Source organism: Macrobrachium nipponense, chromosome 6, assembly GCF_015104395.2.
Source record: "Macrobrachium nipponense isolate FS-2020 chromosome 6, ASM1510439v2, whole genome shotgun sequence".
Taxonomy (NCBI): domain Eukaryota; kingdom Metazoa; phylum Arthropoda; class Malacostraca; order Decapoda; family Palaemonidae; genus Macrobrachium; species Macrobrachium nipponense.
The window spans coordinates 5,178,999-5,204,137 of NC_061108.1; the positions used below are offsets into that span (position 1 = coordinate 5,178,999).

At 41.0% G+C, this 25,139-nt stretch overlaps 1 protein-coding gene across 50 annotated transcripts in view; it reads left to right on the top strand.

The window, feature by feature from the left end:
- The window catches only part of LOC135216414 (muscle calcium channel subunit alpha-1-like), an 821,008-nt gene that overhangs the window by 453,367 nt on the left and 342,502 nt on the right, over nt 1-25,139 (top strand). For 13 of the 50 annotated variants that reach the window (XR_010314881.1, XM_064251725.1, XM_064251710.1 and 10 more), the window contains exons 1-2: nt 20,493-20,537; nt 21,515-24,531. The exons of 13 other annotated variants lie outside the window; for them this stretch is intronic. Coding sequence is in view for 34 of the 37 variants with exons in the window: in XM_064251725.1 (XP_064107795.1) it covers nt 24,360-24,531 (172 nt within the window). In the remaining 3 variants the exon portion in view is untranslated. Of the gene's footprint in view, nt 1-20,490; nt 20,538-21,514; nt 24,532-25,139 lie in introns of those variants that run through there. 24 more of the 50 variants (XM_064251712.1, XM_064251726.1, XM_064251713.1 and 21 more) reach the window with 5 other exon arrangements.

Sequence of the window (25,139 nt, forward strand, 5' to 3'; positions counted from 1 at the left end):
ATTTAAAGTTATTGGATGTGTATTATTTATAATCTGATTGTTTTGACCTTTAGTTATCGTGTATCTTATAAAATGTTCATGCATAATCAATGCTAGAAAAACAATATATTTTTTGTCTTGTTTAGTAAATCTCAATACAGAAAATATATCTTTATACTATGTACTATATGCAAAGGTGAAAATATATGTATGCAATTTCCCTGCCTTATCACTTCTCTTCAGGTACTCATAAGGCACATTGAACATAGGTTAAGGTGGTCTGAGATAAGTACAGTACTACATACAGTGACTCACATTCTGAAATAAATGCCACTTAGATACGAATAAGTTATGAAATAAATGAATTTGATGTTCATATTACCTAGATACAAATAGGTTTGTATCATTGAATGACCCTTAATAATAGCAATATCAGCGCTTCACATAGTACATTATCTCCAGGAAAGAAATAACATACTAAAGTAAATAAAAAACTTACAATAAGGTGGTAGAGGTAACTGAGTTCACAGAGGTATCATTTTATACTATTATAAATCAGAAAATATGCATAATAGCCACAATAGAGAAATAACATAAAATAGCATTGTAAATAAACAAAAACTGTACTAAACTTATCACAATAACACGAGATCACAAGTAGCACGATATAATAAGAGTAAATGGAGAAAAATAAAAAAATAAACCTCATCAAATAATGGAGTGATTAGCATAAGACAATGAGGCAGTATATCACATTACTCTTAAACAAAAACAAAAAACGTACAAAAGACTGATCTCAATAATGAAGAGGTATATGACATTTATCACATTATGGGCACCCATGGTATAGGAACATATAAGGCATGGTATGAAAAAAAAAAGATTTTACCACTGTATAGACTATATTACAAGTACTACCACTTTAAAAAAAAATTATGCATAATGTTTCTTAAGGGTATCAGTCATTGTTACCATGCTGTCAGCTATTAATTACCCTTACACTTCCATTTAATTCTTTTACACTTTCATTTAATTCTTTTTGATTAGACAATATATCCTGAAAAATATCGGAAACATCTGCCTACCCTTCAACTGCTTCTTGCTCCAGTAGGCCCAATCTTACCAAAGCTTCCTCTGAAGGTTTCAGAGCTAAATTTTCATGAGGACCACCACCGAAAAAGATAATAATACAGAAATTAGCTACTGCAATAATTCTGGAAAAGAAACATCAATGTAATTGTGTAATTATTGACAGTAATTCTGACCCATGACTTCCAACATCTCTACCTCATCAAAAAAAAAAAGTGACACTGATACCACAGATAGAGTACATAACAATCTACTTGAGTCTCAACTAGGCATGGTTAGGCTAGGTTAAGAATCAGTCTTGTAGATAAGACCCTTTTAACAATACGAACCCCAGTTTTAACCTTTTGAACAGATCCCATGTTCGTGTGGGACTGCTATTATTCAAAAGCTCCCTAACTTTTTACCCTAACCTAACCTAAGATTAAATGGTTAACATTCATTTGCGGCAGAAATGCCATACATGAAAAATGTCTTAGAAATTTGTAAATTATATAAAAATAAAATTATTTGGTTAGGCAAGGCATATTGGCAACTTATGCAATAATACCCACAGGCCTAGGCATGTCATCACAGCTTAGGCTAAAACATTTATTTCCAAGCAATATAATAGGATACTTTTGCATAGCCTAACATATACTAGGCATATATCATAATTAGCATGAAGTTAACAGTAAAATATAAGCCAAGGTCTAGCCAAAACTCGCTTCAATCTACTAGGTATGTATGGCAATTAGTCTATGCTAAATTTGGATAACTTAATCTAGTAGCCTATGCCTAGGCTATGTCAGAAAATCTTACCTGTCTTCTTCATTTTAGTTGTATGTTGGGCCATTTTCTATTTTATATCAGAGGGATAATCCTTGAATTTTTTTCTAGCATCCTTCCAAAGTCTTTGGATGCGGCTGACACTTCCCATAGTAGGCTAGCTGCTGTCACCTCTTGCCATGCAACATCTCTCAAATTCCTTGTCACACCCATCTCTGAGAAGCTTCCAACTATTACTGCCTTCTTTTTCGCCACTTCTGTCACTATTATATACAACTCTGCTTCAGTGAAGGGAGGTTGCTTCCTTTTCTTAGCCACAGGGTCCATCGTATCACTCTCTGACGTTCCTTAATCGCTCTGCCATCAACAATCGGCTGATATGCTGCTGTATCGTGATTGGTTCTCATTCTTTAGGCACGCTATGATATGGGCGATGTGATTGGCTGGAATATCCAAAGGCGCCTTTGACAAAAAGGCAGCCTTTTAGTGCATAGGCACGTCAAAGGCGCCTTTGAAAATCTTTGTGTATACGATTCTGCCTTCGTCAAAAGGCGCTTTCGGCGAGCCGTTGGGAAAGGCGCCTTTTGTCAAAAGGCACCTTTGCGTAAGGCTTGTTTTGAGTATGCGGCCCCCAGACAGTCCCGACCCAGCCCGCCCCATCCCGACCAGGCCCGGCCCGGCCCGTCCTGTCCCGTCCCAGACAGTCCCGACCCGTCCTGAACAGTCCCGACCCGTCCCGGACAGTCCCGACCCGGCCCGGCCCGGCCCGGCCCGGCCCGTCCCGGACAGTCCCGACCCAGCCTGGCCATGTGAATTGATGGAATTCACTCCTTTTTTCCTGATCTGTAAAATATATCAACTTGTCATCATTTTTATATAATTTGATTTCTTAATTTAACTAACCTTATTGGCTATCATATATATATATATATATATATATATATATATATATATATATATATATATATATATATATATATAGGTTCGTAAGTTCTAGATTTGGAATGTTATGGCTCTAGTTTATATACACTTTCATATTTTCTGGGTTTACCTTACTGTATTTGGATATAATTTATGTATAGCTTAATAATCTGCATTTAGCCTTTTGTATTTAGTTGTAGTTTATGCAAAGTTTCGTAATTTGATTTCGATATTTTTCTAATTATATTTTTAATTTCATTAGTTTTTCTTTTGTCTGTATTCATTAATAAAAATGCTAAGTTGTCAAGACGAATTACTAAAGATTTTTTCCTTTTTTTCAGGTGAGTGATTCCATGTTCTCCTAAAGTTGATTATCCACAAGGTAAGAGAGAGAGAGAGATGAGAGACAAGAAGAGAGCGACGAGAGATGAGAGAGAGAGAGAGAGAGAGAGAGGAGAGAATGGACGTAAATAAAATCTTCCGTGAAATTCCTAAGAACTTACAGGAGGCAAATTGGTTTTATATATGTCTTGTTTTTTTTTTCTTATACCTTCTCACTGGGATCGATCTCAGGTCTTTTCCTGTTTTTTTTTCGTCAAATGTTATAAATTCAATTTTTAAACTTCCTTGACTAAGGAATTAGTAGATCCAATATGTGACCTTATAAAATATTTATTCTTATTTTGACGGGTACCCCTTTCATTCCTTTCATTCACACATATATTCATACATTCTTTCTTATGGAATAACCATATAATCGGAAGATATGAATAAGGGTTTATCTCTGAATAATAATAATAAAATCTAATAATAATAATAATAATAAATGGTTTTATAATAAATAAATAAAATTAATAATAAATAATAATTTATAGCTTTTATTGAAAATAGTGGCTATTGTATAAACGGTTAAAATAGCCATTATTAAAAAAAAAGCTGCTGAAATATTTTCAAGAAAACCTGTATTAATGAACGTCTTCCTGCAAATAATAATAATAATAATAATAATAATAATAATAATAATAATAATAATAATAATAATGATAATAATAATAATAATAATTAATATAATTATTATTATTATTATTATTATTATTATTATTATTGTTTTTTTTTTTTTTTTTTTTTTTTTTTTTTTTTTTTTTTTTTTTTTTACTCTATCACAGTCCTCCAATTCGACTGGGTGGTATTATAGTGTGGGCTCCAGGTTGCATCCTGCCTCCTTAGGAGTCCATCACTTTTCTTACTATGTGTGCCGTTTCTAGGGATCACACTCTTCTGCATGAGTCCTGGAGCTACTTCAGGCCTCTAGTTTTGTTTCTAGATTCCTTTTCAAGGATCTTGGGATCGTGCCTAGTGCTCCTATGATTATGGGTACGATTTCCACTGGCATATCCCATATCCTTCTTATTTCTATTTTCTTTCAGATCTGATAACTTATCCATTTTTTCCCCTCTCTTCTCTTCAACTCTGGTGTCCCATGGTATTGCGACATCAACCAATGAGTGATACTTTCTTCTTTTGACTTTGTCAATCAAACGTCACGTCTGGTGTTCTGTTTGCACGTATCACCCTATCCGTTTCTGATACCATAGTCCCAGAGGATCTTTGCCTGATCCGTTTTCTATCACTCCCTCAGGTTGGTGCTCGTACCACCTTATTACTGCAAGGCAGCTGATGTTTCTTGCACAGGCTCCAGTGGAGGGTTTTTGCCACTGAATAGCCTCTTTTTGTACTGGTTCTGTGCAAGTGCCGAGCATTCACTTGCTATGTGGGGTTTTTTGTGGGTTTCATTTTTTTTTCATATTGCACTTCTACATATGGGAGAGATGTTATTTCGTCCTATCGTTCTTTGAAACAAATATCTGGTTCTTAGGGCCTGATCTTGTGCCGCTGTTATCATTCCTTCAGTTTCCTTCTTTAGCTCTCCCCTCTGAGCCATTGCCAATTGTCATCGCTGGCTATTTTTCTTTAAGTCTGTCTCATGTATTGTCCGTGCATTGGTTTGTTGTGCCAGTCCTCTGTTCTGTCTGTCTTTCTCCCCTGTCTCTGTATATTCGGGTTGGGGCTTCGTCTACTTTTTTTATTAGTCCTCTTCCCATGCACTCTTAGCCACTCGTCTTCACTGGTTTTCAGATATTGCCCCAGTGCTCTGTTCTCAATGTTGACGCAGTCCTCTATACTTAATAGTCCTCTCCCTCCTTCCTTTCGTGTTATGTATAGTCTGTCCGTATTTGCTCTTGGGTGTATTGCTTTGTGTATTGTCATATGTTTCCTGGTTTTCTGATCTATGCTGCGGAGTTCTGCCTTCGTCCATTCCCACTATTCCTGCGCTGTATCTGATTAACTGGCACTGCCCATGTGTTTATGGCTTTTATCAATATTTCCGGCGTTGAGTTTTGACTTGAGTATCGCCTTGAGTCTCTGCATATATTCTTTCCTGATCGTTGTCCTTCATCTCTTGGTGTTTTATATCACCTCTTCCATTATTCCCAGGTATTTGTATCCTGTCTCATCTATGTGTTGATGTTGCTCCCAATCTGGTAGCTTTTATCCCTTCAGTTCTCTTTATTTTGCCTTTTTGGTATGTTGACTAAGGCACATTTTTCTATTCCAAACTCCATCCTGATGTCCCCAGATACAATCCTTACAGTCTGGATTAGGGTATCTATTTCCTTGATGCTCTACCATACAGCTTGATGTCGTCCATGAACATCAGATGGTTGATTCTGTTGCCTCTTTCTTGAGTTGGTACCCCCGGCATCCATCTTCGTAGTTACTTTTGTCATGGAATCATGGCTACTACGAAGAGTAGTGGGGACAGTGAGTCGCCCTGGAAGATCCCTCTCCTGATATTAACTTCTGCTAGTCTTATTCCAGAGCTTGTAAGTATTGTATTCCAGTTGCGCATTGTATTTTCAGGTATTCTATTAGCCATGTGTGTGGTATCATGTCGAAGGCTTTCTTATAGTCTATCCATGCCATGCTTAGGTTGGTTTTCCTTCTCCTTCTGTTCTTCATTACCATTTTGTCTATCAGGAGCTGGTCTTTCGTGCCCCTACACTTCCTTCTGCAGCCTTTCTGTTGGTGGGGGATGGTGTTTGTCTCCTCTAGGTAGTTATATAGCCTTTCACTGATGATACCTGTTAGTAACTTCCACATTATTGGTAGGCAGGTGATAGGCCTGTAGTTACTGGCTATATTTCCCTTAATCTTGTCTTTTTGTACTAAGGATGTTCTTCCTGTGGTCATCCATTTGGGTGCTTGGTGATTTGAGATACAATGCTGGAGTTGTCCTGCTATTCGTGGTAGGGCCTTGAAGTTTTTGAGCCAGTTATCATGGACTTCATCGGACCTGGGGCTTTCCAGTTGGGCATTTCTTTTAGTTGGTGTCTGATTGTATCTGTCGTGATCTCTGTGAATCTTTGTTTATTCTCCCATGTTTCTTCTTCCTTGAGCCATGTTGCAATGTTTGTTGTGTGATACCGGATTGCTCCATGTTTTCCCAGAGTCTATTTCTTGGTTCGGCTCAGAAATTCTGGGTGGTTGTCTTCCCCTCTTAGTTGGCTGTATAGTCTTTTCTGGTTGGTTCCGAATAGTTTGGTTCTGTTGGTATCCCTTAATTCCTGTTGCGTTGTACCGTTGGATCTTATGTGCTTTGGCCTTAAGCCTGTGTTTTAAACATCTTCTATTGTGTTGTTTAGTCCCCTCTCTTGTACTTTGTATTTCTCGTTGAGTTCCTTCCTTGTCCCTTGTTTTCTTGCTTCTTAGCTTATGCCTTTTTTCTGCCATCTCTTTCAGTTTACTCAAGTCAGATCTCATCACCATGATTTGCTTTTCCAGGCGCCTTTTCCAAGGAGGTTGCGTTTTGGTTTATGTTGGGTTGGTTGTGCTGGTGGTGTTGGAATCACATCAGTTTCTGCTACTAATCTTGCTCCTGCATATGTCAAGTTATTGTTTCTGTGATTTACTGGTGGTGTGTATTATGCCCATTATTTCATTGACTAACTTGTTTTCTCCCTTAATTTCTTGGTGTTGTAGGCTTTCATGGAGGGGATCTTTGTTCTCTCTGTATCTGGCTCCATCCATTGTCTAATCTTTTCTACCCATTCCGTCATCTCTGTTACTTCGCCGGTGTTTCTTCGTGTGTCGTTGTTTGATACCTCATCCTCCCTGTCGTCTTCTGTGGCATCGTCTCTCAGTTCGTCTTCGTGTAATTCGTTATCGTGTGACATTTCCCTTTCCAGTTCTTCTCTTTCTGTTGGGGAGAGCAGTTCTTTTTCTTCATGTTCCTTACTTGGTCTGCCAGCCTCTGCTCTGTTTGGGGGGTGTTATTCCTCTCATCCAGATGTTGACCAATCTTCTTCTATCCTCTACTCCTCGTTCGGGTTGCTTTTTGAGATGTAGCATCTCCATATTTCCTTATTTTCTTTCTCTTGTCCATTTTTCCTTTTTGCCCTTGTAGCTCCAATCTCAGGCTGTTGATTACTCTCGTTGTGGTGATCAGTTGCTGGATGACGACCTCCAAGTACCTGACCGTCTTCCCCTACAATTGGGTTGAATACCTGGTTGCCGGACGAAGCTCCTCTGTTGCCAGAGGTTCCATTTACGTCGTTGTCGTTTATTCCTTCATTTCTTTCCATCATTGCTGAGTTTTGGTATTTAACCCATAGCTGGACCCTACCCCATCAGGGATAGGTACTCATTTACAGCTGAGTAGACTGAGGAAATTATGGTAAAGATCCTTTCCCAAGGAATCAACGCCGAGGAGAGCGGTCACCCATCCAACGACTGACCAGCCCCAATGTTGCTTAACTTGACTTAAGTCTATTGACGACCTAACCCACTCCTCCACGCCGCCACATATTATTATTTTAGTTATTATTATTATTATTATTATTATTTATTATTAATATTATTATTATTATTATTATTATTATTATTATTATTATGATGATGATGATGATGATGATGATGATGATGATGATGATGATGTTAATAGCGCACGGAATGTTTATTCTAACTTTAAAAAAAAAATAACCCTGTATAAATTCGTATTTAGGACCAGCAATGCGCACAAGTGCCTTAACGTATACTGCATTCGGCAGCTGAGCCTTCTCTCCATTCCTCCTTCGTAAATAATAGAATATGACACTTTATGCCTGCTCCTCCCATTCCGTTTTGCCGGGATGACCTCACCCCCCCCCCCCCCCACCCTCCCCCCCCACCCCCCAGTCGTAAGTAGATGGCATTGGGCGGATATGGCCATTCGTAGTTGCTTTTTGGGGTGGGAGCACATACGGTTAATGATTAAAAAAAAGAGCAAGTGGCAACCTGCCCTGGATAATTCCTGTTAATATCTGCTCTCTCTCTCTCTCTCTCTCTCTCTCCATGTCTTGTTCTCATCCCCTTTATTGTTTGAAGATATTGTTTGTGACGTGCAAACCGGAAAAATAATGTAACTTAAAATAAAGTAAAAAAAAAAAAAAAAACAAAAAAAAAAAAAAACTAGTAAGGAAAAAAAGGATCTTGCAGTTTTTAAATTCAACTTAATCCACCTAACTTTATTGATAAGTAAGAAATTTTTTAGTAACTTAATTGATTTGTTTTTGGGATAAACTCTAGACCATGCTATATGGCAATATCAGAGTAATGAAATTTATATATATATAATATATATATATATATATATATATATATATATACTATATATATATGTGTGTGTGTGTGTGTGTGTGTGTGTGTGTGTGTGTGTGTGTTTTTATAATTAATTCTATGATTTTTGTAATTTGATTTTTTGTCTGCCTGGAAACTTTGTTTATATTTCCTTAAGATTTTGTTATTTGGCGGGAATTTTTATTTTTTATTTCTAAAAAATAATTTGCTTGAAAGTTTTTTTTTTAATAATTTGCCTGAAAGTTTTTTTTATATGTATAATTCATGAAAGTTTTTTTTTGTTTATATATATAATTCATGAAAGCTTTTTTATATATATAATTGGGAATTCTTTTTTAAATAATTTCCTTAAAAGCAAAAGCATTTTTATAGTTCCTTAAAGGTATTTTTTATGTATGTAAACTTGCTTGATAAATATTTTTTTAATAATTTACTAGAACTCTTTTGTTTACATATAATTTGCCTAAAAGTCGGGATCACATTTAGAATATGTTTTCCATTATGGTAAATGACTAAATGTGGTGTTAATATGAGTCACGTAATTGTGTCATTTCGTAATGGTGGTTATGTGTGATTACAGCTCGAGAGAGTCGGTATAGTAATGTAATTATAATCGACATATATATATGTATATATATATATATATATATATATAATATAGTATTTTTAAATATGTAACTGACCTGGCAGTTATATACATAAGCTATATTCTCTGACGTCGTGACGTCACGACCAGACTTTTCGAAAACTCGCGGCAATCGGCCGACCATCGGTCAGGTGATCGTTACCTGTACGCCCTCTAGATAGTTACCTGGAAACCCCCATATTTTTTTCTGTCGCCCAAGCCGGCAACTTCGTTGTTGTGGGCTCCTCGATAGGTTTTCGTACTCGCTAGAGTATTTCATCGTTGGGTGAAGTATTTTATTGGCTTTCGCTGTTGTTGACTTGGATTGATTTTGGATTTGTTTTTGATTACTCAATTAACAATGTCGGACTCGGGAGTTGTGTATAGAGTCTGCTGTAAAGGGGGGTGTAGGGTAGAATTCCCAAAGCTTCTCTTGATACCCACACACTTTGTGTGAATTGTAGGGGTAGAATTTAGAATTTGCACTTTTGAGAATAGATGTGATGAGTGCTTGATTTTGGATGATAAGGAGTGGAAGGAGTTGGACAAGTATGTCCGTAAGCTCGAGAGAGATAGAATAGAAGAACTAAGAGTTCCCTTTCCCGTTCATCAACGAATCAGGAAGTGGTAGATAATCCCATAGTTCCTCCCCTGCTCCTTCTGAGCGTAATTTAGTAGAAGTATCAGCTCCCGAATAACCTGTCTCCGAGTCGGGGGCGAAGGACTCAACCTTTGCAGGTATTCAAGCGGTGCTTGAAAAAAATGGGACAAACAGATTGCCTCTCTTACTGAGCAGGGCAATCGCACTTGGACTGTCGTAAGTGCTTTAAGTGAGGTGCTAAAGTCAGTGTAAGTGACAAGTTTAGTGTTAGTGACAGTGTTAGTGGAGGGAGGGTGCGTCCGACTCGGTCCTGTCGCGCTCAGACCCAGACCTCTTACAAGCTCCCAGGACCCATGGGAGACGTAAAGTCGAAAGTCTAAGGGAGGCGAGAGGCTCTAGTATCCGGTCGGGCGTTGCCCTCAAACAAACCTGCTGACGCTTCCAAGGTTGCTTCAGACAGCCGTAGAAAAAGGCGCGTCGAGTGTGTTTGGTTTGGTTCGTCATCCGATGACGTCTCCCCGCGTCGAGGATGGCGACACTCTACTTCCTCTCGTCCTCTCAAGAGGAAATTACCTCGTGTTTGTGAGGTCTCATCAGATGAGCAACTGCCAGGCTGCAGTCACTCGGAGTTCTCCGGAGAAGTTTTCGTCATCGGAAGCCTCGCCAGCTAAACAGAGCAAGACAGCGCTTTCGATGCACGCTCCTCTTCCTCCTGCTACTTGGGAGGATTTTTTACCTAGGAAGCTTCCTACCAAGCGTCCTCAGGAAGCCTTAGAAGGATCGACTCCTCTGGCTGCGGTTCGTGTGCGAACCTGACGAGTTACCCTCTCCCTCGAGAGACAATGAAAGCCAAGAATATGCTGCAAGATATGCAACAGCAGCTGTCTGTACTTATGGAAAAGCTGCAAGAACCCAAGCGTCAGTTCTGACACGAGCCCCCAGGGAGGTGATGAAGACTTCGCGAAGCGTCAACGCCAAGAACACAGACAACCAGGACACTTCCGATTTACTCGGACATGACGCTTCCGAGCGTGACGCCAGCGCGCGTAAGAGCAAAGAGCGTGACGCCAACGCTCGTAAGAGCAAAGAGCGTGACGCCAGCGCGCGTGAGAGAGAAGGACGTGACGCCGACGCTCGTAAGCATGACGCCTCGGCGGTTTCTGGTGCCAAGGAACGCATCGAGACCAATGACGCTCCGGCTTTGGCTTTAAATACATCATCCGATGCGGAACGAGACAGAGAGAGACCTTCGGAGATGTTGGAGGTAGTTTCGGAAGAGGAGACGAAAGAACAAGTTCCCCTCCTTCCGACTATAAGACACTTATGCTTCTGTTTCAAGAGCTTTTTGAAACGGATTTCAAGCCCGCAGCACCTCGTTCTCCCCTGTCTCAGTTCCTTTGTGGAAGAACCCAGAATAAGACTGCCTTTACTAAGATGGTTCTTTCCATTTCGGCCAAGAAAGCGCTTGCGAAGATGAACGACTGGATGAAAGAGAAAAAGGAGCGAGGCAAAACTGCTTTCGTTTTTCCTCCTGCAAGATTGGCTTCGAAATCCAGCGTTTGGTACGAGACTGGGGAAGTTCTGGGCCTGGGAGTACCTGCCTCCTCTCAGGCAGACTTCTCCAGTATCGTCGATGCCAATCGTAGACACGCTTATCAGCAGCGAAGGTGATGTGGTCGATGCAAGAGTTCGATCATTTACTGAAGGGCGTGTTTGAGAGTGTTGAGGTCCTGAACTTTCTAGACTGGTCTCTGAGTGCTCTTGCCAAGAAAGTGGAAGAGAAGGATTCAACGGACATTTCTAACCTTCTGAGTGTGATGTCTTGTATGGACAAGGCGTTACGTGACGGAACTAATGAAAGTGGCAGCGATTTTCACGGCAGGAATCGTGAAGAAAAGGTCCCTTCTCTGCTCCTTACAGCTAAAGGGGTCACACAGGTACAAAGAGCAGAGCTTTTGTTTGCCCCCTTTGCGAAATTTTTTTTCTTTTTCCACAGGAGATTATTAGAGATATTGCCACTTCATGACTCAGAAGACCACACAGGACCTAATATCGAAGGCAGCCAGTGGGGTTTTGCCTTTCTTCGTTTGCGACCAAGAGGAGAGCGAGAGAGGACAGAAAACAACACAAACAGTTTTTTCGAGGAAAACAGCCCCGAGGGACGTCGGGAACTTCTAGAAAGCCCTCCAGAAAAGGTGGCAAGCTTCCTCCAAAAGGAGGCCATGATCAGACAGTCCTTCAGACACAAATAGGAGCCAGGTCTTTCTTTGTTTTGGGAAGCCTGGAGAGAGAGAGGGGCGGACAACTGGGACCCTTCAGATACTAGGGAGGGCTACAAGATCCCTTTTTACGCCAAACCTCCCATAGTTTTAGACCCCTCGACTTAACAGCGAATTACAAGGACAGCAGCAAGAGATTTCGCGTTTAAAAGAACAAGTAGAGCTTATGCTCTTAAAAAAGGCGATTAGAACCTGTTTCACCCCAAGAGAATCCGGGGTTCTACAATCGACTGTTTTTGGTACCCAAGAGCTCGGGAGGATGGAGACCCGTCTGGACGTCAGTGCTCTAAACGCCTTCGTCGTGAAGACGAAATTCACGATGGAAACAACGCAATCAGTGCTATCGGCGTTGAGACCGGGAGATTGGATGGTCTCATTAGACTTACAGGACGCTTATTTTCATGTCCCCATCCACCAGCTCTCGGAAGTACCTCAGGTTCTTATTCGAAGGTAAGAGTATTCCAGTTCAGGGCTCTTTGCTTCGGGCTCAGCAACAGCGCCACAAATATTCACAGCTATTATGGCGAATGTAGCCAAATGGCTACACGAAGGGGGGATCCTCGCATTTCTCTTTATCTGGACGATTGGCTTCTCAGGGCCAACTCCAAGAAACAGTGTCTGGAGGATATGAAAAAATAACCTGAAACTAGTACGGGAACTAGGGCTAGTGGTGAACCTGGAAAAGTCTCACCTGGAGCCCTCTCGCTCGATCATTTATTTAGGAGTTCTGATGAACTCTCAGGATTTTGGGTTCTTCTCCCTCCCAGGAGAGACAAGACCGATGCCTGAATCGGGTGCAGGAATTCCTGGGGAGACAACAATGTTCGGCGAGGGAATGGATGAGTCTTTTGGGGGACCATTTCCCTCGACTCGAACAGTTCGTCTCACTGGGAAGACTGCATCTCAGACCTCTACAATTTTACCTCAACAGAAATTGGAAAAGGAAGGAACAAAGGCTTTCAGACACCTTCCCAATTTCAGCAGAGGTCAAGAAAGACTTGATTTGGTGGCTGGATCCAGCGAAGCTGGGAGAAGGAGTTTCACTTCAACAATTGAAACCACCAAAGCTAATACTGTTCTCAGACGCATCAGACCTAGGCTGGGGAGCGACTCTGGGGAACAGGGAAATTTCGGGAAGATGGAGCGAAACCGAAAGAAAAAATTGGCATATCAACAAGAAAGAGCTGATGGCAGCTTTTCTAGCTCTTCAGGCATTCGAGGAATGTGTGGCAGGCAAAGTAGTGGAAATAAGCATGGACAACGTGACTGCTCTAGCGTATGTCAGGAAACAAGGAGGCACCCACTCGTTTTCTCTGAACGAGACAGCCAAGAATCTGTTGCTATGGGCAAAGGACAGAAATATCGTCCTCCAAACGAGATTTGTACAAGGGGAATTAAATGTCAGAGCGGACCTCTTGAGCCGGAGAAAATCAGGTCCTTCCTGCCAACAGAATGGACTCTCAAGTTAGAGGTATGCGAATTACTATGGAGGTTATGGGGGCAACCTTCCATAGACTTGTTTGCAACCACAAGACAAGGAGGATGCAGACGTTCTGCTCACGGTGCCGGATCCACAAGCGGTAGCAGTAGACGCGTTCCTCATGAACTGGGGAAGGACTGGATCTGTACGCCTTCCTCCCATTCAAAGTGATACACAAAGTATTAAAGAAGTTCGCGCAGTCCGAAGGAAGCAGAATGACCCTGATAGCCCCGTACTGGCCGACGCGAGACTGGTTCGCAGAGATGTTGCAGTGGCTAGTGGAAGTTGCCAAGAACCCTTCCGTTGCTTCCAGATCTGCTCAGACAGCCACACTTCAAACGGTATCACAGGAATACCCACGCTCTTCAGCTAACTGCCTTTCGACTGTCGAAAAGCTCCTTAGAGCTAGAGGGCTTTTCGCGAGAGGCAGCTAAAGCTATCGCCAGATCAAGAAGGGCTTCGACCATCAACGTCTACCAGTCGAAAGTGGGAGATATTTAGAAACTGGTGTAAGGAGAAGAAGGTGTCCTCGTCCAACACATCTGTGAGCCAGATCGCAGACTTCCTTCTTCACTTAAAACTTAAAGTAGGTCTAGCCACTACTACAATTAAGGGATACAGGAGCATGCTGGCGTCAGTCTTTAGACATAGAGGACTGGACTTGTATAGGAATCAAGATCTTCACGACTTAATTAGATCTTTTGATACTACGAAACAAAAAGACTGAACAACTACCAGGAGGAATCTGGACGTAGTACTAAGGTTTTTAATGTCTGACAAGTTTGAGCCGATCCAGGAGAGCTCGTTCAGGAATTTAACCAGGAAGACACTTTTTCTAGTCGCTCTCGCTACTGCAAGGAGAGTAAGCGAGATTCAAAGCTATGGACAAAGAGTAGGAATTAGTAGATCTAAAGCGGTTTGTTCAACCACTTTAGGTTCTAGCCAAGAATGAAACTCCTTCCAATCCTTGGCCTAGGTCTTTTACGATTCCCAGCCTTGGAGATTTTGCAGGTCAGGAACGTGAAAGGACTCTTTGTCCGGTAAGAGCATTACAGTGTTATCTGCACAGGTACAACCGGGACGTTCGATGGACTTTGACAACTTATGGTGTTCCGTTTAAAAGGATCCCCAAAAAAGGCCTATGTCAAATGAACGCTTTAGACCTTCTTTATTAGGAAGTGTTGATTTCAAGCAAGCTTCACACGGCGTGGCAATGGAAAACGCTTTACAAGGCCTTAAAGTGTTAAAGGCCCATGAAGTGCGAGCTAGGTCTTCGGAACGTCAATGGCGGTTTAGAAAAAGAATCAGTCCCTGAAAGCCATTTTAGACCTCAGACATACTGGACGGAGGCAGAGGAGCAGCTCCGTATTTTCTTCTTTTTGTACCTGAAACAAATAAAGAAAACGGTATATGAAGACCTGCAGGAAAAAACCCTTGGACCGTTCGTAGGCCCACATGGCCGGTCGGGGTTGGGGTGAAGGAGATTGATAACCTCTAATCCCACCATGTTAGACCCTTGATGTTATTTTTATGGTTGTCTGTTGAAGGTTAGGGGAAAGAAACCTTCAACAGGTCTAGGGGTTGTAGTATGTGTGTCTTTTACAATCTCTTGTATGCAAAAGGATTGGAATGGTTAGGTGGTCTTTGCCTGTTTTTAGCCCATTGTCAAGGGCATAGGTTGGTTTTGGGTCGGCATAAGAGGTCAACGTCCCACGTCGACAAACCACCTTTGTTGAAGCTTCAATCAGCTGCCACAGGTCCAATCCCCTTAGCTGGAGGCTCCCAATAAGGAGAGCCAGACTAAAGAGGCAAGAGTAGTCCGTCAAGTCAGGAGCCTCCGTTAGCAGGTAAGAATCTTTAGGTTACCTATCAAGTAAGTACCTTTACAAACGATGTTGCTAGTCTCTGGAACCCTCCTCCAAAGGTGTCGAAATCAGCTATGTATATAACTGCCATGGGTCAGTTAACATATTATGATATTTTTATATAAATAAATAAGGTTATATATATAATATAATAGGTAATTTATATAATATATAGTTTAAAATATATATATATATATATATAGGTATATTTAAAAATTTATATATATATATATATATATATATATATTAATATTTATGATATATATATATATATATATAGTATGTATATACGTAGTATATATATATATATATATCTATATATATATATATATAATATATTTATATATATATATATATATATATTGTAACGATTAGTCGTTATTTGTTTTAAGCAACCATTACAATGGTTGCAATGTTACCCTTACTCGCCAGTGTTTATCGTCGTGGTAGCAAGGCTACTTTTGTCGTGGTGTGAGTGACAGCTGCAGACAGGTTTTGGATGGCGAATTGACTGAGAGGTTCTGGAAAACCTCGCCTGAGAAGGCAACAGCAGCATGGCAGTACTGGAGCAGCTGGAAGTCATTTGTGACTTCTGCAGGAGGAATGAGGACTCATTCGTTTCTGTGTCTTCGACAAATCATGTGAATTTGTCCCTTTGATTATTTTGCTGCTTGGGTGTTATGTGATCGGTATTTAATTTTGTTAGTATTATTTTTTTATGCTGTTAGTGTGATTGCCTATTCTTATTGCAATCTTTAATCACTGGTGTCTAGCAAGTACATGGCTCTGATAGTGATGTTATTTATGCGCATCATTATATTTATTGTGGTGTCGAGCAAGTGTATGGCTTTATTTTAGTGTAATGTTCACATATTTCTGGCTTATGAATGGTTCTGATTATCTACTCATTTTGATAATGGACCTGCTCTCACTTGTAAATAATGTAACTTAACCTGTAAATAAATTATTATTAAGGTTATTTTGTGGTTTGTTCAGTCCTCCTTGATTTGTCTTGCCTTCCGTCAGTCATTCCAGCCCAATTTCTTGTTTTTATTTTGAACCTGCTGGTCTCTAATAACGAGATCATTACAATATATATATATATATATACATGTACTACATAATTTGGAATAGTGTCAATTATGATATGTTAGGTATATGTATATTATATATATATTATAATATATATACTAATATATATATATTATTTAATCAAAGTTTATTTATGTATGGTAAAAACAAATTCGCATTAAAACTAAACATAAAAGGTGCCCGCAGAGGTCATGATGATTATATTATAGATGTTATGATTGTCCTAAATCAAAATATAGCGTTGTATTGTTGCTTGACCAGTTTTGAAGACTTTCCATGAGTTTATGAGTATGAGCCGCGGTCCTATGAAACTTTCATCCACTGCCCGTTGGTGGCCTGTCATCATAGGGTACATACGTGTGTTTGTAGTACTTCGAGCTTAAGACTTAACTTATCACTTGAAGCAAAGATACAGACTTGGTTGTTATTTTTGTATGTAGCGTTACGGTAACGTAAATGGAATTTTATTTATTTATTTATTTTTGAAGGAAAAACCTTCATGCTTGTGTAGTTTTGCTTCTATAGAGGGTTTTTTTTTGGGCGTGGGTTGGGGTGGGGAAGGGGTTGGTTCAGTGATAGCAATCTTCTTTATGTTGCTGCTTCGTATGTGTTTTTTTTTGTGAAACCAATATTTTAACTTCATTTGTCTTTTGTCATATCCTAGAATCAAAGTATTTTTTACTATTTATATTTTAATATTCTAGAAAAAAACTTGCCTAGATTCATATCTCGAGTCACGGTATTTTTTTTTAAATTCAGAGATAGAAAACCACTAACTCAGTACTAAAGTTTAGTGTTTTTACATTTTAAATATTAGAATGTTGTCATGACCTTGAAGAGTTATATACCACAAACCTTTCAACAGTATTTAGTCTAGATTCCCCGCAGTTGGGGAGTTCCGTCAGTACACCTCACGCTGTGCACTGTAGGCATTACTTAAGGGTTGTTTGCAGTGCCCCCCTCGGCCGTTAGCTGTAACCCCTATTTATTCCTTTTACTGTACATCCTTTCATATTCTTTTTCTTCCATCTTACTTTCCGTCATCTCTAAAAGTTGTTTTCATAATGCAGCTACGACTATTAAAACCTCTTTTAATGACCACATAGGTCCCAGCGCTGGGCATGTGGCGTCAATTTGACATTCCAGTCCCAGTTCCGCACTCTTTATGCTGGAAGTCTGGAATGGACGGCGTCTGGGATCCCCAAGGTTTGATGGTTTGTTTTCCGGGATACTTTGGCGTTGCATTCGCTAAACGTGCCCTGGATTCTGATGGCTTCGAATTTTGAATTTGGCAAAGATCTTGAAGGGAAGGAGGCTATACCTCGCCTGTTTGACCCCTGCTCTGAAAAGCACCATGTAGATCTCTCTCTCTCTCTCTCTCTCTCTCTCTCTTCTCTCTCTCTCTCTCATATGGTAGCCTTCTCAGCTTGCCAACTAGTTGAACATCGTTCTATATAACTGAGAAGTGGATTTAGTTACTTGTTTTGACTGTTGTGGGTCACAGCAGGTATATGAGAGAGAGAGAGAGAGAGAGAGAGAGAGAGAGAGAGAGAGACTCTAAGTTTACTTTTGGTCTTTAATGTGTTAGATACTAATTACAATTTATAGTCATACCTCGCAAGCGGACACTATTAGGAGTCATCTCATGAAATCTAGTAACGTCACAGGACCTACGGAGTATTTAAATGCCTTATTCAGTGTGATTTCATCTCTAGTAGATGACTCAGACTGATTAGTGGTTAAGAGCATAAATTTGGGTCCTTAGGTACCACAAAACTCACCTTTTGCTTGTCTTGGAAACAGGTAGCCTTCCTCACCAGTGTAGGCACACATATGACCTTAGAGTCGGAGTACCCGAGTTCTGGTCACCTGGAAAGCCCCATTTAAGTCCAGTAGGTTGGATATATCAATATATCATGGATGTCAAATACGCAGAAAAGAGGATTAGTTAGATTTGGGTGACAGAAATGACAGGACCCCGAATCGAAAGTAGAAATAGGTGTGGTGTCCAGTACGGTTGATATAACGTATGTCCCCGTAGGAGGGTAGTGCCGTCAGTGCTCCTCATTTGGTGCACTGTAGGCATTACTTAAGGTCTTTTGCAGCGTCCCTTCGGCCCCTAGCTCCAACTACTTTCATTCCTTTTACAGTACCTTCGTTCTTATTCTCTTTTATCCGTCTTAATTCTACCATAGTGGAGGTAAGAAGGATTCATAGCGCAACTGCTTTGAGGTTTTCCTCCTGTTACACCTCTCAAACCTTTTACTCTCAATTCCCGTTTAAGCGCTGAGTGACCTCGTAGGTAGCACCGCTTGGCCTTTGACCTAAAACTCTATAAGCCATGCCTTGCCAAAATAAAATATTCTAACGTTGAATGGATCAGGATGATGACGTCACGTGCAACAGTAGATTCCCATCAACCGTGCATTTGACGTCTAGGCTAGTCCATTACGACGCTCCTGATTGGCTGTTGATAAACCAATGACAGGGCTGGAAACACTCAGTCTCTCTCGAGAGTTTACACAAGCAGGATGTATGTTCCATCTCTCCTGAGGCATACGTCTTTCAGGAGAGGTGGAACATACATCCTGCTTATGTGAACTCTCGAGGGAGACAGAGATTCCAGCCTTGTGATTGGCTTATCAACAGCCAATCAGGAGCGTCGTAAGGGACTGGCCTAGACGTCAAATGCACGGTTGATGTGAATCTACTATAACTCCAGAATGTTGGCGTATGCGAGGAAGTTAAAGTCTTGATTATTTTAAAAGGGAATTCTTCCAGATTCCAGATAGCCAGAAAAGGTGGACATTATCATCTTTATGTTTTATGTATTACGTTTCGTTATTGATATATGCCAGTGACGTGATGTTAGAACTTGGCTTCGCATTACTGTAAAGAGAATAGAAAAGTGTTGTAGGCTTTAGAGGTTAATTACGAAACAAGAACTTTTGTAAATACTTTTGGGTGTGGGTTATAGGGCTGTTTTAGATTGGAGGGTTCTGGCAAGTTTTGGTTATATATATATATATATATATATATATATATATATATATATATATATATTATGTATTAATCTACAAGTATCCTTTAATAACCAACTCTCCCCACTTCAGAATTAATACATTTTCATATATATGTTAACCGATGGGGAATTTTATTTAGTTGATAATAATTTCGTCCTCTGTGGATTCGAACTAGCGCACAGAGGAGAAATCAGGACATCAGTGACGTCTTTAGTGACTCAGCCAGTTGGATATTAAAGGATATTTGTAGCTTAATCCATGTATATGGATATATATGTATATATATATATACAACCATACATACATACATACATTCATACATACAGTTGAAAGTCATTCAGTAACATATAAAAAAATCATACACACATTATATATATATATATATATATATATATATATATATTATATATATATATATATATATATATATATATATACATAAACATGGTGACTCTACAGCCTACATTATCCTCTGCTGAACTGATCATGGCCGTACGTGTATCAGAACTGCATTTGCGAGTGCATTTCTCATGAGGGAGACTGTCCAGCCTTCCGTGATATCTGCACGCACACACTAATTGTTGTTGCACGTCTACGAAAGCAACCATACAAGCTTAAATAACGGACATCCCTACACGCAGGTAGTTAGGTCTAGAGATATGTATAAATGGGCGCACTCACACACACTCTCAGCACTCACACGCACCATACGTTTTGTCTAAAGGGTTAGACTCGAGCAGGTTTAAAATCCCCCAAAACAAACAGAACATGGCGGTATGGTATGACGGTGGTTGGGGTGGCAGAGAGAGAGAGAGAGAGAGAGAGAGAGCCAGCAAAAAACAAACGCCACAAGACCTATAGAGTCGATTTGTCAAGGTATTGTTTACTGATCTGGTACACAGGGGATGATTATCTAAGAAGATCCCGTGTTTTATGTGACAGGAAAGTATGGTGGTGGTATGGTAGAGTGATGGGGGTGTAGGGGGTGGTGGGAGGAGGCGGAGGAGGAGGAGGAGGTGAGAGAGAGAGAAAGAGAGAGAGAGAGAGTGAGATCCTGCCTGCCATGCGCCACTTTGGTGTGTGTGTGGGCCGAGGCGGTAGTGAAGTGAAGGACAGTACGGCGACTAAAGCCCCTTTACGAAGTGAGTGTGTTTTGCCGCTCTCTGGCTGCTTCCCGTTCGAGGAAATACATTCCACGCGAAGACACACACACACCACACATACACACGGATACCCCCTGCCCAACCGACCCCTCCCCTTTCTTTCCCTTCCCCCCCGAGGAATGAACTGCGGCGGGAGTGAGTCGTCCTTCTCCGGACTGGGTCAGACCTTCGTCAGGAGAGAGGGGCCGCTAGCTGGCTCCAGCTAGCTAGCTGCTGTTCCAGCCCTTCGCCTCGTGCGCCCGACCGGGAGTAGTCTTGGACTCTTTTAGGGGTAGGGGTAGGGGTGGGGAAAGTGGTGTTTGTGCTCTTCGAAGGTGGAATGGAAGAGGGAAAAATAACAGAGAGAGAGAGAGAGAGAGAGAGAGAGAGAGTAAGAACTTCATTTTTACCTGTGAGTCGGCGTGAGCAGTCAAGATTCCTAACAGCCGCGCTGTGCAATGCGTCAGCGAATGTTCTGAAAGGAATTCAAGTCATAAAAGAGATAAAATGAGTCAAACGAGGAAAATTAAGGATAAAAAAATAAAAGAATAAGTGACAATCGGAGAGAAAGAGATATGAAAATTGAATGAATAGGCAGGCAACGCTTCCAGAGAGTACAACATTAATTTTGCATACTTTTTTTTTGGCGTGCCTCTCTCTCTCTCTGTCTCTCTGTCTCTCTCTCTCTCTCTCTCTTTGTGGCTGGAAAATGTCAGGATTAACATCTATTGGTAGCCAGCTTTATAAACTGATGAGGAGTGCAGACGTGAATAACTACGTAATATGCTACGTAATATTCTACGATTGTTTATTTTAAACATCCTACATGTGTTTATTTTCTTGAAACATAACAACACGCATTACATTAATACTTACAGGGATATAGTTATAAATACAGACACACCACCCACACAATATACATACAATATTATTATTTATAAATATATATGTGTAATGTATATGCTTTATATATGCAGTGTTATTGAAATGCAGTACGTGCAGTTATATTGAAACGTATGCAAATGCATACAGATGAATGTAGTTGCAGAAATAATTGTATTTATACATATATAATATATATTTATATATCCCCGAGTGATATATATTGACGATCCGTTCATGTGGCACATTTGAATGGTGTCTGTCTGACACAGCAGCAACAGTGTCAAATTGAAGGAGAAGAAGTAGAGGAAAGAAAAAATAAAATTAGTGCAACTCGGAAAAGTGGTCGTTGTGAAGTTCTCAGTTTCCCGTTTGCGTGAATCGAAGTGTGTTGTGCTGTTGGATTCATCAAATTACCTCCTCCCTCCTCCTCCTCCTCCACCACCACCTCCTACTCCTCGAGAAGCGGCGGCGGCGACGGCGGTGGCTGTATTCATCAGGTGCGAAGCCGAGAAGTCGATTGGGAAAGCGGTGTAAACAGAGTTGAGAGCCGTAGATCGATAAGACTGTATTGTTGAGAAGCGAGAGAGAGAGTTGGTCACAGACGCGGGGGAGGGGGTGGGATAGAAGTACCACCCCTGCCTGGATCACACCACCACCACCACCACTGCCGCGCCTATCGACCCAGCAGCAGCAGCAGCAGCACCAGAACCGACTCTCTCTCTCTCTCTCTGTCTCTGTCTCTCACTCTCTCTCTGTCTCTGTCTCTGTCTCTCTTGTTGCTCTTGTTACCTGCCCCCATCTCTCTCTCTCTATCTATCTATCTATCTATCTGTCTGTGTCCCCCTCCCCTCCCCACCCTACTCTCTCTCTCTCTCTCTCTCTCTCTCTCTCTCTCTCTCTCACTCTCTCTCAACCACCTGTGGACGCGACCACCTCTTCCTACCCGTTTCAGCCTTCGGTCTCACCACCAACTGCTGCTAGATGGTTTCAGCAGCAGGTACTTTTGTCGTGTTGTCATAGGGTCACAGAGGCCTTTCTCCTCCTGTGCAGGGGAAGAAAAAGAATGGTGTCTGTCGTCTCCGTTGCCCTGACGAGTAGAAAAACCCACTCGCTGCAGGAGCAACAGCAACGGTCACCATCACCACCACCACCTCGCCAGGCAACACGAAAGGGACGTTCTTGTTGATGGATGCGTGCCCTGTAGTACCCTACTCCACCTACTCTTATAGTTCTTCTTTTTCTTCTTCTTCGCCTTCTCCTCCTCCTCCTCCTCCTCCTTCTTCTTGTTCTTCGTCAGTAATGGCTCGCTAATGAAGAACGCCGTTGTACCTAATCCCAAGCTCTGCAGAAGTCGTCTACAAGTTCAGTAGCCTTGACGCCGATGGAGAAGTAGACCTTCCATAGAGGCGGTACACCTGCAGAGAAGTAGACCTACTATATGTCCTATGGAATCGAGCCTAGAGGTAGACCTACAGAAAGGTAGACCCATATATGTCCTATGGAATTGAGCCCAAGAGGTAGACCTATATATGTCCCACGGAATCGAGCCTAAGAGGTAGACCTACAGAGAGGTGGACCTCTATGTGCTACGGAATCGATCCTAAGAGGTAAACCTATATATGTCCCACGGAATCGAGCCTAAGAGGTAGACCTGCAGAGAGGTAGCCCCATATATGCTAGGAAATCCATCTTAAGAGGTAGACCTGCAGAGAGGTAGACCTACAGAGGCACTCAGACCTATAGGTATATGTGCCACGGAATCGATCCTAAATGCTGAGGAGCAGCCATCTGATCTCGTTGGCATCCAGTGGCGGCCGTTTGGGTTCTTGTTATTGTCGTTGTCTTCGTCTCCTCTTCGCCATGGCTCCTCCTCCTCTTCTTCCTCTTCTTCCTCCTCGGCAGGAGACGCCACTTCCACCACCCCCACCACCAGCACCAGCACCAGCAGAAGAGCCATGTGTGCAACTGAGCCCTTCTAAGGCCTCGGGGCCCCTCCTCAGGTGGTGCGGCGGAGAGGATCTGGTCGAATTCGTGGTGGTCTCCGGAGTGGAACGTACTTCGCCGACTCCCTCCGACGCCCGCCGCCGCCGCTGCTGCTTCCTGTTTCTGAGGTCGGAGAGCGAGAGAGGGAGTGAGGGGATGATCCGGTGTTCCTGGACCATGCGTGGCCAGTGTAGTATATCGTCATCACTCGTAGATGTAGTAGGTTTAGCCCGGTCATTTTGGACGATGTTACCTTGGAGGGGCCCTCCATCGACGTGAGGCTTATACAGTCTTGTCGTCGTCGAAGATGCTGCTCGGCCCACCAGCCCTTGTCACGTCGACTTCGTCGAATTCGTCGACATAGGCATCATGATCTTTGTGTTTTTTGAAAAGCCTCCCATTTTTCTGGATTTGTAAAAAAAAAAAATTGACCCAAATTCTAAACGTATACATATACCACAAAATATATATATGTTATATATATAAAATAAATTGCTGGTTAAAAGCCGTTTAGCTAGTGGATTCCTAGTTGCGCCTTACGATACATGATAGACTAGTTTGCCGCAAGATATACCCGCTTTCTTTTATGGCATACGTCCCGTATGGTTATTACATTTGTAAATGCGACGACAACATAAAATATATATATATGTATGCATGTGTATCGATGATGACTCCAATTCCCCGCTGAGGAGTGTCGTCCGCGCGTGTTTGCTAACCAACTCGGGGATAGAAAACCTCTGAAAGGAAAATTGAGGTGATAGAAAATTTAAAAGAATAAAATAATAGGAAAAAAAAGAAGCGGAAATATCCATATATATATACACGCAAAGGAAAAGAAAATTGTCCTAAATTAAAGAAAAGATAAAAAGAGAGAAAAGGAGGAAAATAATTAAAAATAAAGAGTGTGAAAAGGTATTCTCCAAGATCCACTCCATTGCTTCTCTCAGGACTATGGAAGGAGGCCCAAGGCGAGGTCACCACCAGAGGTCTTTTTCCGATGACCTGACCTCAGTCACGACGCCCACCTCAGCAGCCGCCCCCCTCTCGCCCCCATTCTCCCCTACCCTTCAGCCCACATCGCCCATCACCCCCGACACGCCCACGGCCTTGCCCCTTAATAAAGGTAGGTTGGTGGCATTTGCATAAAATATTTTTTTTATTTGATGTTTTTATTAAACTGCACAAATAATTAAATTATTTTTTATATAATTCAGTATCTTGATGTTGATCAAATTTTTTTTTAGAAAGAATTAAAACTACACAAAAAAATAAAATGAATTTAGTAAGATGGTTCTTATAATTTATCTTAGTGGTGTTTGTTGAATGATTAGAAATTATTAAAGCTGCAAATAAATGTAAAAATTGTTTTTTTTTCTAATAACATATCACTGCTGTGTTTATTGCATAATTATTTAGTACTTTGTACTGGAATAATTATGTTTTTGTCTTGGTGACAACGTTGGTGCTATGAAAAAAGAAAAAACAAATTTATATAATTATTATTATATATATAAATATGTATATGAATATTATATTTATATATGTATATATATGTGTGTGTGTGTGGTGTGGTGTGTGTGTATTAGTTTATGAACATGATTGTGACTGAAAAATACAACTGAAAAATGCTCAACACACTATAGGTATCCAAGAAAACACTATTAATAATTTTCAACCTCATTTATTTTATATTTCTTTTGCTTCTATTCGCCTTGGAAATGACCAAACCTG